Below are 14,411 nucleotides of genomic sequence, written 5' to 3' on the forward strand. Positions count from 1 at the left end.
TGGTTCCTGGATATTACATATAAATGTATTTGAGTTTATGGCTCAGAGGTTAAAGCATCTGCCTGCAATGCAGGAGACCTGGGTTCAATCCCTGGTTGGGAAGATCCCCTGGAGAAGGAAATGGCAACCCGCTCCAGTATTCTTGCCTGGAGAATCCCATGGATGGAGGAGCTTGGTGGGTTATAGTCCACGGGGTTGCAAAGAGTTGGACACGGCTGAGCGACTTCACTTCACTTCATTTCACTTCAAGTACAGTTGACCCTTGAACAACAAGGGTTTGAACTGCAGGGTCCACTTGTAAGCAGATTTTTTACAGTAGTAAATACTACAGTGCTAAATCTACAGTTGGTTGAACCCATGGATGTAAAACCTTGAATACGGAGGAACCACTTACCTAGGGGCTGACTATAAGCTATATGAGGAGGATTTTCACTGCACTGTTAGCACCCCTCACCTCCATATGTTTAGTCAAGTGTATTTTGTATTTTAAGTTATTGCTTGTATAAAAATCTCAAATTTTGCTCTTTGAATTTCTGTAAGGCAGATTTTGGCTCTAGGTAGTCTAATGACTTATCTTTCATTTGGAATCTAAAGTTACAGCTTGACTTTGCTGAGGACATTGTGGATTCAGTCTCAGATTTTGAACTTGAAAAGCAAGTGTTAGTTTCTCAGCCATTTCTGACTCTTTCTTTTGTTTACATTTTCATAGGTTTATTGCTTCACCTCTAGCAAAAACATTTGGCATTAAAGAGGAAGTTCGAAAGAAGATTATACCAAATTCTGTTTTAGAGAATTTTTTCAAACATTCCACAAAGAAACCATCTCAAGTAAGTACGAATTCTTTGTTTTGGGATTTTAAAATCTCCTTTCTTAATATTTCCATCATCTGTTGCTTACCTCATCTATGCAAAAAGTTAGTTTCAGTTGAGCAGCAAATAATTTGTTTCATTTGGATTTTTTCCTCTGTTGATAAGTTATAAAGCATTCTGAGCATAATATAAAGTGACACAATAATAATATACAATATAAAAAATACATTTATAATGATATAAAGTAACATTTAACTAGTGTTGAACACTGACAATTTGGGTATAAAGATCAAAATTTAATTTTCAATGGTAGGATATATACAAAGTATACCAATGAAAATGGATCATTATTAAGGCAGAGTAGCCCATACCTGACACTTTTGATGACTGTGACACTGTCAGTACACAGGGCACACATTACAAAAGTGTCCCTTGGGGTGGCTTTCCTGAATATAACCCTTTATTTTATCCACGGCTTCAAAATACTCAGAAATAGTCTGTGCTCCTGCCCACTCCCCAGGGATGGAATCCTTAGGAGAATCACAATTCTCTTCTCTACACAAGATGTACTTGATGAAATGTTACAGTGCACTGCATGTTTACACCACAGAAAAAGACTTTAACGTAAAGGTTATGTAGAAATAGTAGTGTCCAGGCAAGTCTAGTTTCATTATACCCCACATTTAAATGAGATGAAATAAAAACTTCTCCAAAAGTGGCACACTCTCTCCGACAAATACAGACATCTCTCACTAGTAATTTTAAGTCAAAAATATGTACTAATGTGGTTTTAGGATAGATAGATTTTTAAAGTCCTGAACTTGTCTGCTGAATTCACTTGCGTCTTCTATGACACTTTCTGTCACTGGTCTGGCGGGCTCCCTGCACAAATGAGCATATTGAAATCTGACCACATAGCACCAGGCATCACGTACAGAATTATTCATGGCTAGCGGCACTGTCTCTAACTTGTCTGCCATCAGCTTCTGTATGTGCCTTTTTTTTTTCCTAAAAAGAGGACAGTCTGACAAGCCATCTCTGTGTGTTCTTTATTTCTACCTGCTCTAAAAGACTGAAGTCATTCACCTAAATACTGCTGTTACCTCTGGTGATAATAATGCTTAAGCATCATTTTACGTTTTGTAGAGGGGAAGTTATTTAGTTGTGTTTATGAAAAGTTAGGACTCTCTTAGAGAATCCTTATTATCCTTTGTTTCTATCTGAGAACAACTAATAATTATTATCTGAGAATAATTTTATTTATTTATTTATTTAAAACTGGGATTTAACAGTTATTGAAACATCTTTTTCTCCCTAAAGTTACCCTCATTTTTATCAAATATAACCAAATTAAAGCTAGTTTGTTTGCAAAATAGGTCTGTTCTCACTAATTTTGGTCTGATGATTTATATAACCATAATTGATCATAGACTTTTTATATTGCTGAAACATTTATAGAGTCTCAGACTGAACTTTTAAAATAAAACAGGGCTGGGAAACTCACACAAAAGGCTTATCACAGATTTTGCCTAACAAATCTAGGTGAATTCTTCCCTTTTTAAGGTCTCAAAAATTCCTTGAGATTTTTGTAGCTGTTAGTGAGATAACCTTCCTAACTCATTTGATAAACTTACTGGAAACCTAAGAGTTTCAAATTTCTGAAGGAGTCAGATAAAAAATATAATTGTCTTGTTTATAACGTATAATTTTACCAAACTATTTTCATAATTAGTTTGAAAGGAAGGTTTTCCCTACTCCTGGGAAACACAAGATTCAAACCTGTAATTTTTCAGATAGAAACCATAAAAGTTATAAGCATATTTGCTGGTTCATTCAGTCCTTTGTTAACTTTAGTGAAGTCATCAGGTTTTTCATAAAATACCAGAACATATCAGAATGTTAAGACCTCTATATAATTTCTAGGATATCTATATTGGTAATATTTATAGTACATTATAACATGAGAGGATTTATTACTCATTTGATAATATTTTTCATGTATTTTAACCAAATAAACACAGTTTAATATCTCTCTTTGGGATGTTTCAGGGGCCCTCAGAAGCACCCCAAAGTTAGATAGAGGTCAAAGGAACTTCAAAAGAATTCTATTTAAGAAGTTTTGTCAAAAAAGTCAATTAAAAGGGCTTAGAACATTTGGTCAGATTTAGTCAATGTTGATGGGCGTGTATCATTTAGCTTGTTGATATGTCATGATGGGTGTATATACCGAGGCTCAAGGTCTATGTAGAAAATTTGGCTCTTATCAAATTTCTCAGCTATGAAGATAAATTAGCCACCTGACAGTTAAAGAAAAGTGAAGAAAAGCTGAAAGAAATTTAGCGATTAGGTCATCTTTCTTCTTTACACATTGAGATGAGGAAACTAAGGTCAACAGAGGACCTGTCCTAGGTCATGCAGCTAATTAATGGCTGAATCCAAACCTGGACCCTGGCCCGGGACTCCCTGTCAAGTGCTGCTTCTAATATGCCTACATGATGTCTTTAACTGTGTACAGGATGTTGAAAATGTATTTCAGAGGCTGGAGCTATGTTTGTAAGTAATTATTCTAGTTCAGTTGACAATACAGTATGGTAGTAAGTTATAATTTGGACATTTGCATCAGGTAATAGAAGAAATGTTATATATCAACCCCCAAGTGTTAGAAAGCTTCCTCTACTAAACTATGAAGATGAAGGGACATAAGCAAAACATCTAATTTATATTGTGCATAGATTACAAAATCAAGGTAGTATTTGTATAACAGATCAAGATGACAACAAGTTGGCCAGTAAAATGCCCGTAGAATAAAAGTACTAGAACTTAGGAAGATAGAATATAGTAGAAGAAGGCAAAGTAGATGACTTAATAGTGATTTCAGATGTGGAAACAAAATGATACCACAATATTCCCACACATTAGCTTGGCCAATGTCACATAGACAGCATTTTTGCTTAATTTATAGCTGAGGTAAGACAAGTTGCTAGGAAGACTAAAAAAATTGTGCTGGTTCAAGGAATGGGTGGGTATCACCTCTAACAAAGTATTTCAAGTCCGTAGTCACAGGGCACTGCAGTGGTAATACAGGTATGTAACGTGACTTTATTAAGACAACTGAAGACACAAATCGAGGATTCTTCTTCAGCTGCTACAGACTGCACCAAAAAAACAAAAACATTTCAGATACACAGTATCAATTCTATGCTGGTTAGCACAGAGGATATAACATGGTATTGATGAGGTCCAAAAAGCTATACATGTGAACTGCCACTGAGAGTTTTGTTCTGTGTTTCACACACTTCTTTGTGACTGTGTATGTGCAGCTGTGTGCCCACTGTTTATATATCTGTACGTCTCTCTCTATGTGTATCTCCATGACAATTTCAAGATGAAATTCAAAGAGAGAATCATGATAACATACCAATAGCTCTGGCCAACGGATCATTTTTCCTACTGTTGGTAAAATGAAAGAACAGCAGAACTTATTAACTAGCCCATTTCCTCTGCAAGAACACAATGAGAACTATTGCAGAACAAATGAATGTGTAGTTCTGAAAGGTAATTTAAAGAAAACGTAAGACTGACATATAGCAGGTATTGTGGTCCATAGTTGGAGAAGGGTCCATAGAGGCATTCCAGGTTGCTAGCTTGTCTCAACCATGGATTCAAACATGTTTAGAGCAAAAGGCTCTGTAGCTCTCTAGTCCACTTTATTTTATGGGTGAGACATGTGATAGACAAAGAGGTTGAGTGGCTCCTCTATGGTCCCAGAGAGTTGGTTTTTGCATCAAGTAGCCAGGCCTTATGGCTCCATTTTAGGCCACACTGCTTCTCTTCTGGAGAAGGCAATGGCAACCCACTCCAGTACTCTTGCCTGGAAAATCCCATGGACGGAGGAGCCTGGTAGGCTGCAGTCCATGGGGTCGCTAAGAGTAGGACACGACTGAGCGACTTCACTTTCACTGTTCACTTTCATGCATTGGAGAAGGAAATGTCAACCCACTCCAGTGTTCTTGCCTGGAGAATCCCAGGGACGGGGGAGCCTGGTGGGCTGCCATCTATGGCATCGCACAGAGTTGGACACGACTGAAGCGACTTAGCAGCAGCAGCAGCTTCTCTTCTAGGTTCTGTCTGAGAGCCTTTCCCTTCCACAGACACATTCTCTGTAGTGTCCAGGCTAAAAACACGAATTGTGAGAACAGACTGTATGTGAAGGTGAGCAGATTAACCCCTCTGCCTCAGTGTCCACCTCTGTGAACTGAGTGTGTTAACAGCAGTTACCTCATAGGACTCTCAATTCAGGGATTGAATTGAGTACTTAGAATACTGCCTGGCACACAGTCAAGGTCAGCTCTTATTATTCATATGTTATACCTATCATGTAGACTTCTACAGGAACATTCTCAAATATATCTTCCCAACATTAATTATCCCAAGGGAACATCAGTAGTTTCCCAAGTATGCTTGTTGGTATTCCCATAATATCTTAACACAACTTTCTGTACCTAGCAGGTGTTCAATAAATGTTTGTTTCATATATTAATAACAAAATACTACTAAAGACTTCTGTTTGCAAGAGGACTTCTATCCCAATAATATTGTAGATATATGAGGCCAGTGTTGTCAAGATTTTGAATTAGATTCATCTGTGCTCCTAATCAGGAAAAATGCTTCAAATCATGTTGATTACCATCTTCTAGATGCATTTATTCATCAGGTATCTGTAGAAATGATGAGGTAGTAAAATTGTATTGTTCTCAGATCTGGGAAAATTCTAGTGTGAGAACAGGGACTTGTGCTGAATCTCCAGTGCCTAGAATAGGGACTGGCACTAGTGAGTAGAGGCTCAGTAAACATTTGTGAATGATCAAATGAATAAAACTTTTAAAACAATCAAGTTGGACCCAGAGCCCTTCAGTCTCAGAGGGTACAGAATATAGCGCTGCTGCGTTTCAGAATATGTTCTGCTATGGAGCAAGCAGTAGGATTTGAATTATATCTTCTGTTTGGGGGAATCTATTCAAGCTTACAAGTTATTTTAGGAGTAGAGGAATATATTTTTTGAAATGATTTTCAGTCTATGGTCTCCTTTCTGTGTTCAGCCATAATCTCTAGCATTGATGTAGCACATGATAGATGATTAGATAGAGCCCCAAGATCCTAAATCATTCCCACGAGACAAGAGGCAACCACTCATTGTCAATGCCCCATTTTCCACAGTGGGTCAGAGTACACAGCTCAAGGCTGCAGAGCTAGGAAGTAGCAGAACTCAATCTTCTGTTTTTAGTTCCCTTCCATTCCTACTGCATTCTGTTGCCTCAAAACCTTCCGTGTTCTCTCCTCCTGCGATAGGGCTGTGACAAGTTTGGTGCTGCCTGGGAGAGTGGAATCAGACCTCCAGACTTGTCCCATCTGGAGTGTGAGGTCCTTGCCGTGCGGACCTCATTGAGAGAGGTCAGGGATAATAGGGCAAAGTAAACACTGTCTCCACCTCCACTCATTCCTGGTGCTTCATACTTTACACACTGCAAGAGGAAGCCTTCAAAATGCACACATTTTGAAGATAAATTCAGATAATTCCAGGCAAGGTCCTCCTTGCGGTGGCCCTGACCACATCTTTCCTCCTCACCTGTCTGTATGTTTCTACCCTGTAAGACCTCTTTCTGTCCTTTGAGTACTCCCAGCTCCTCTGTGCTCTCATCCCCAGAGGACCTCACATGCTGCCAGGACACTTCCCTTCTTCAGCTTCTCCTTCTTGGGACATTTTTCAGGGTTTAGCATAAGTATAACTTCCAGGAATTGCCTACATGAAGTTAGGTCCCATGGTACCCTGACCTTCCCCTCTTTCAGTGCTCATCATAATTTATTAGAATTCTTTGTTGCATTTTCTGACTTCCTTACCAGACAGACTTTACCTCATGAAGGGGAGGCCCCATAAATGCTAATCTTGTTCATTCAGATCTTCGGTGCCAAGCACAATGCCCGCAGAAAATACTCACCCATGAATAGCTGCCAATTTAGGGCCATCAAAAACACAAAAACAAACCAAAACAACATAGAACAGGAGGTGAAACCTTGGCCTGTAAAATAATAGTATTAGAGATGACAGTTTACAGGGAAACAGTATAATATGTCTTGTCTATATTTTGTTTTGCTTTCTTTCTCTTCAGATTAAGTAATAGGCTTGCGGTTATCTCTGGGTCGGGAAGATCCCCTGGAGAAGGGAATGGCAACCACTCCAGTGTTCTTGCCTGGAGAATCCCATGGACAGAGGGGCCTGGTCAGATACGACTGAAGCTACTGAACATGCATTAAGTTAGGAGTAAACTGAAATATTTCTTGTACTCAGCATTGCAAACTGAGAGATCAAGAAGACTGGTATCTCAAAAAAATTACAGAGCTTATTTCCTTGTGGAAGTGGAAAGTACTGTAGGTCTAGCATATAAAACATGCCCGTGTTGAAAGAACGCAGCTTAAAATACCACTAGGAAGCAGAGCTGCTTCTGTCAGTCATTTGGGGTTCTTGTTTGGCCCTGGGAGAACTTCACATTTGTTATCTTTGAGCAAATCTATCATCCACATTGTTTTCAATTGTAAACCATAACCTGCAACTTCTGCCTTCCAGAAGAGAAGCAGTCATCATTATTATAATCTGCAATCCTTATTTTTTACAATTGGAATTATTTAAGGTTGGTTTAAAACATGCGGCTGTTGTTGTTTAGTCGCTAAGTCATGTCTGACTCTGTGCAACCCTGTAGACTGTAGCCAGCCAGGCTCATCTGTCCATGGTATCTCCAGGCAAGAATACTGGAGTGGGTTGCCATTTCCTTCTCCAAAATGGGCTGTGCATATGATTAAATGTGAAAGTTTTGGATCTATTAGAAACATTGTATGAAATGACAGAAAGGGCAGGAGCCTAAGGTCATATCCTCACTTTGCTACTAGTTTTAGGTCTTGGACAAGCTGTTAAAACTCTTGGAGTCCCATTTTTCTCACAGGAAAAAATACAGAGATTGGGTTTGATTAACATCTTAAACTATACTACTCTACGTGGAACCTAGGAGGCCCTAAATAAAATTGGCTGAAGAAGTAAGCCATGTATGGAACTTGAATGTATGGGTTGCTACCAACTTATGGAGAATTGGTCTTTCTTAGCAACTGAGTTTTCTGGGAATTAACATTCTCTCTGTTTTGGGATGGGTGTGTGTGATTACATGAACAAAAGGGGTAAATGCACTGGCCCAAGGTTTAATGCAGAATCTCTCTCATCTCCACAAATGCTTGTAACTCGGTCTCAGTGTCTCTTGCTTGCAAGCCAGCCTACTCTGCTCTTAAGCACTCACTCATTTGTTTCATCCCCTTTCAGACTGATATTTATGGACTGGCAAAGAAGTGTAACTTGACAGAGCGCCAGGTTGAAAGATGGTTTAGGAGACGGCAGAATCAAGATAGGCCTTGCAGGATGAAGAAATTCCAGGAATCTTGGTAAGAAGGATAGTTAAAACTTTTCAAATGGTACCATTTTGTATGGAGCAGAAAAGTCATCTCAGAAAGAATCCTGAGGTTGCAGCAGCAGAAGGGTTTGAGCCTGCTCTATCACTTACCAATCAAGAGTTTGATACTAGCCACTCATCCACCTCTTGTGCTTCACTTTCCTTCTTTATCAAACAAGGTAAGATATGAGCTGTCTCAGTTAAACAGGAGATATATTATATACTTATCTTGAAGTCCAGAAAAATCATAAAAATGTCTTAACTGGTGTTTATCTTTTCTAGGGTAGCACTTGGCCCTGCTCACCAGACTATCGCCTGTTTCCAATCACACTGTAGTTATTCTGTCACATTATAAGAGCGGAGAAGGTCTGAGAGGGCGCTGTCCTCTTCTCTCAGTACTGGTGGAGAGGACTTCTTTCTGTCTCAACTTGACTCTTACCCTACTCCTGCTTGTGGACTGGACAACAGTTCCTCTCGGTTTCCCCACCAGTTTAGCAGGAGGTCTGGATGGACTGGGCACCACATAGAGTTTTTGCATAGCTGGCTACTTCAGATACATTCCGAGGGCAGTGTGACTGTATCACACTTATTTTTGGCTTTATTAAAATTCTGCTTTTTCCTCTTCTTCAGAGTATTATAGTACTTTAGGTCACTCCCTTGGTGGCAAAAACTGACACCTGTGCCAAAACGAGGGTCTAGGTCATTGCTATTACTTTGTTGTTCTTCTTTACATCCAGACCAATAAATATTAGTTGGGTTGTGTGTGATGCCAAATTCTACATACCAATAGCATTCTTTCATTTTGCCTATTTCTTAAGGTCCTAAGATTGCCTAATGACTTTCATCAGATTTGTTTTGATGGGGATTTGGTATCAAATCACCAAATTATCAAATTATCAAATCACCAGATAGGGATTTGGTATAAGACTCTCAAAGAAATCAAACCTGTGAGAGGCTAAACTTAAATGACTTTCTTTAACTACCTATACATTCCTGAGTACAGTCATTCAACTGTGAGACTGGTGATGTATATTTAGAGGCACAGATCAATTCTTCATAGTGTCTTCGAGATAAACTGCTGGGGTCCAGCCCCGGTTGGATCCATGGATTCCCTCGGGAGGATGGCTTTGGCGAAAAGGATAGCACAGCAGAGAGATCAGAGGCATGAACTAATTGGTTTACACAGAAAGCCAATAAAACCTATGATATCAGGTTTGCACTGACCACGGAGGCCACAGGCGCCCTCTCAAATCGCGGAAAGTGCCCCACCTTAGGCACCTTCTCGAGTGGGTCTTAGAAGCTGGGGCAAATAAGTGGTCTCAGAGGGCCCCTGCACTCCAAATTAGTCATCCTGAAGGAAGAACAGAGAAGAAAAGGAGAGAAAAGGAAACAAGAAAGAACGACATGGGAGACCAAGCTTGATGAGCATGGCCCACAACTTTATTTTCCAAAGTAGCTTTTATACCTCAAGTTGTGCATTAAGGATAATAAGGGGTGTAGAATCATGCAAGGTCAGCAGTCCTTGACTCTATATAGAAGCCAGGCTTTCTTTCTGCAAACTTATCATATGCAAAGGCTTTAGGTGATTTACATCATCTTCTGGCCAGGAGGCCTGTTAACATTTTATGACCCTTTCTTCTAAATAATGGTTAGTCAATCAGAAAACTTATTTTCTCTAAAGGTGATTATTCTAAAGTCAGGTGCCACCCTCCGAAAGCATTAGATAAAGTTGCATTCCTATGGGGCAAAAGTGTGGTGGGCTATAACAAGAAAAGAATTAACTCAAGGGTCCAAGGTTACAAACATTAAAGCTACTACTTACATTTCTATATACCAACTATATTAATCAATACACTCCCAGGGACACAGTAGGTAAGGGATGTGGAAACTTGGCAGCAAGCATCAGCTCAAGAAAGAAATCCTCTACTAGTTCTATTCTAACAATTTTAATTCTCTGAGAAGCTCTGCATTGTTAGAATATCTTAAGCTTCCTGTGCCTCTCATGGTTGGGAGGCTGTGAGCAATCACATGCGTAGCTGCAGGAGTCCGAACAAACCTGTCAGGCAAGCTAGAAAGTCATCAGAGGGGTTTGAATTGAAACACTCCTATTATGCCCAGGAGACTTATTAACTAGAGCTCTAAGTTGATTTTCTTCAGAGAAAGGTGGTTGGGGATAGCCCCCCGTTAATGTCAGAAGAGTTGGTGAAAGTCGTGAAATAGTAAAACAGACAGATTTTGGTTTTGGGGTAGATGCTCGGGCAGGTCCAGGGGGCCTCTCGAGTTCTGATTCGCCTTTGCATGTCAGATCCTCTTCGCATGACCTTTGTCATGGATGGGAGCTCCCATACTGGCTCCCGGCAATAAACTTTTTTTTTTTTTCTCATCATGGGCTTACTGTTGCCTTTCCCACAGTAGCTGGAGGTGTATGACCTGGTTTGTTTTCTGTTTATCTCTGAGTTTTAGCCCTTGCGAGATTAGTTAATATTGGGTTGCCACTATGTCAGCTTGGCCCAGGTGAATCTCTCTTGACGATCACTACAAAAAACTACAAAGTGAAACTGGTTTCACTTTATATCTTCCTGTTTTTCTGTTATCATTTATCCTCTCTAGCAAATGACTCTTTATCTTAAATAAAGTACCAAGCAGGGACTATGTCTCTCCCAGAGCTGAATCATATTCCAGTGAAGGAGTATGGTAATTTCTTATAAATCATAGTGCCTTACAGTTTGTAAATAATCTTGGTTTGATCCTTCCTGCCTCTCACAGTGTGGGGAAGTCAGGGCAAGTGGGGCTAGCCTTGTTTGAGAAATGAGAAACTGCACATATCTAATTGCCCTCAGATATTCTGACTCCTGTGTGGCCCCTGCTACCTAATGCTGACCTCTCAGAAGCAGGGGCCCCCACATGTCAAGTAACTGGGTCAGAAGAGTCCAACATTGGGAGTCTGGCTGTCAGTGAGTCCACCAAGAGTCAGCCACAAATTTCAGGTTAGGGAAGGGAATTATGAGTTGCCATTATCAATCATCAGGCAATGCAGAGGGTTGTGTGGACCATCTTCATAGTATGTAGAACTATCCTAGACCCTGTGGACATGTAGATTTTAAGAGGGAAGTAGAAGTGGAAAGTATGTCACTGGCCCAAAGCAACTAATCAGGGAGATAACACTATCACTTATGAAACTACAACATCTGTCGTTCCATTCCATCCAGACCATAGCACACGGTCTGCACATAGTCTATATATGGCACACAGTCTATCGTCATGTTCAGATGTACTCTGCACATTCAGAGGAGATGGGGTCAGCAGGGCTGGATACACTAGACAAAAGCTTTCTAGAGGTCAGGCACAAGCTGGACCTTGAGGGATGGGTCAGATTTCCACAAGAAAAGAAAGCGTGATTTGAGGGCAGCATATTTTAAGTAAGGCAAAGACAAGAAGCAGTACAGTGTATTTAGGAGACTGAAGTGAACCCACAAATAAAATTTAAGCTTTACCTTATTGTTTAGCAGGACATAGGAATTCACAAATTTCCTATGTCAGTGAACTATTAAAAGTTATTATGGATCAAATAAATAAATTAAAGCAAAATGCAAAGCTCTTTAATTGTGTAGGGACCGCACTTTTTCCCCTCATCTATGAGATGTGCTACAGGAAACATAGCAAGACATACCTAGCCCCAGGCATTTTAGAAGTCTCAGGAAACTTCAGTTCAGTTCAGTCACTCAGTCGTATCTGACTCTTTGTGACCCCATGAATCACACCACGCCAGGCCTCCCTGTCCATCACCAACTCCGGAGTTCACTCAAACTCATGTCCATCGAGTCAGTGATGCCATCCAGCCATCTTATCCTCTGTCGTCCCCTTCTCTTCCTGTCCCCAATCCCTCCCAGCATCAGAGTCTTTACCAATGCATCAACTCTTCGCATGAGGTGGCCAAAGTATCGGAGTTTCAGCCTCAGCATCAGTCCTTCCAATGAACATCCAGGACTGATCTCCTCTAGGATGGACTGGTTGGATCTCCTTGCAGCCCGAGGGACTCCCAAGAGTCTTCTCCAATACCACAGTTCAAAAGCATCAATTCTTTGGCACTCAGCTTTCTTCACAGTCCAACTCTCACATCCATACATGACCACTGGAAAAACCACAGCCTTGACTAGTCCGAGCTTTGTTGGCAAGGTAATATCTCTGCTTTTCAATATACTATCTAGGTTTGTCATAATTTTTCTTCCAAGGAGTAAGCGTCTTTTAATTTCATGGCTGCAATCACCATCTGCTGTGATTTTGGAGCCCCCCAAAATAAAGTCTGACACTGTTTCCACTGTTTCCCATGTATTTCCCGTGAAGTGATGGGACCAGATGCCATGATCTTCATTTTCTGAATGTTGAGCTTTAAGCCAACTTTTTCACTCTCCTCTTTCACTTTCATCAAGAGGCTCTTTAGTTCCTCTTTACTTTCTGCCATAAGTATGGTGTCATTTGCATATCTGAGGTTATTGATATTTCTCCCAGCAATCTTGATTCCAGCCTGTGCTTCTTCCAACCCAGCATTTCTCATGATGTACTCTGCATAGAAGTTAAAGAAGCAAGGTGACAATATACAGCCTTGATGTACTCCTTTTCCTATTTGGAACCAGTCTATTGTTCCATGTCCAGTTCTAACTGTTGCTTCCTGACCTGCATACAGGTTTCTTAAGAGGCAGGTCAGGTAGTCTGGTATATTCCCATCTTCTTCAGAATTTTCCACAGTTTATTGTGATCCACACAGTCAAAGGCTTTGGTATAGTTAATAAAGCAGAAGTAGATGTTTTTCTGGAACTCTCTTGCTTTTTCGATGATCCAGCAGATGTTGGAAATTTGATCTCTGGTTCCTCTGCCTTTTCTAAAACCAGCTTGAACATCTGGAAGTTCACAGTTCACGTATTGCTGAAGCCTGGCTTGCAGAATTTTTAGCACTACTTTACTAGCGTGTGAGATGAGTGCAATTGTGCGGTAGTTTGAACATTGTTTGGCATTGCCTTTCTTTGGGATTGGAATGAAAACTGACCTTTTCCAGTCCTGTGGCCACTGCTGAGTGTTCCAAATTTGCTGGCATATTGAGTACAGCACTTTCACAGCATCATCTTCCAGGATTTGAAATAGCTCAACTGCAATTCCATCACCTCCACTAGCTTTGTTCGTAGTGATGCTTTCTAAGGCCCACTTGACTTCACATTCCAGAATGTCTGGCTCTAGGTCAGTGATCACACCATAGTGATTATCTGGGTCGTGAAGCTCTTTTTTGTACAGTTCTTCTGTGTATTCTTGCCACCTCTTCTTAAAATCTTCTGCTTCTGTTAGGTCCATACCATTTCTGTCCTTTATCGAGCCCATCTTTGCATGAAATGTTCCCTTGGTATCTCTGATTTTCTTGAAGAGATCTCTAGTCTTTCCCATTCTGTTGTTTTCCCCTATTTCTTTGCATTGATCGCTGAGGAAGGCTTTCTTATCTCTCCTTGCTATTCTTTGGTACTCTGGATTCAGATGCTTATATCTTTCCTTTTCTCCTTTGCTTTTCGCTTCTCTTCTGTTCACAGCTATTTTTAAGGTCTCACCAGACAGCCATTTTGCTTTTTTGCATTTCTTTTCCATGGGAATGGTCTTGATCCCTGTCTCCTGTACAGTGTCACGAACCTCCATCCATAGTTCATCAGGCACTCTGTCTATCAGATCTAGTCCCTTAAATCTATTTCTCACTTCCATTGTATAATCATAAGGGATTGCATTTAGGTCATACCTGAACGGTCTAGTGGTTTTCCCCACTGTCTTCAATTTAAGTCTGAATTTGGCAATAAGGAGTTCATGATCTGAGCCACAGTCAGCTCCTGGTCTTGTTTTTACTGACTGTATAGAGCTTCTCCATCTTTGGCTGCAAAGAATATAATCAATCTGATTTCGGTGTTGACCTTCTGGTGATGTCCATGTGTAGAGTCTTCTCTCGTGTTGTTGGAAGAGAGTGTTTGTTATGACCAGTGCTTTCTCTTGGCAAAACTCTATGAGCCTTTGCCCTGCTTCATTCCTAACTCCAAGGCCAAATTTGCCTGTTACCCTAGGTGTTTCTTAACTTCCTACTTTT

At 40.4% G+C, this 14,411-nt stretch overlaps 1 protein-coding gene across 2 annotated transcripts in view; it reads left to right on the plus strand.

Moving 5' to 3' along the window:
- CERS3 (ceramide synthase 3) overlaps positions 1 to 14,411 on the plus strand; it is a 170,185-nt gene that overhangs the window by 47,719 nt on the left and 108,055 nt on the right. For both annotated transcript variants that reach the window (XM_059879159.1, NM_001099389.1), the window contains 2 exon segments: positions 710 to 827; positions 8,173 to 8,291. In XM_059879159.1, the coding sequence (XP_059735142.1) occupies positions 710 to 827; positions 8,173 to 8,291 (237 nt within the window).

Source organism: Bos taurus, chromosome 21 (genome assembly GCF_002263795.3).
Source record: "Bos taurus isolate L1 Dominette 01449 registration number 42190680 breed Hereford chromosome 21, ARS-UCD2.0, whole genome shotgun sequence".
Taxonomy (NCBI): domain Eukaryota; kingdom Metazoa; phylum Chordata; class Mammalia; order Artiodactyla; family Bovidae; genus Bos; species Bos taurus.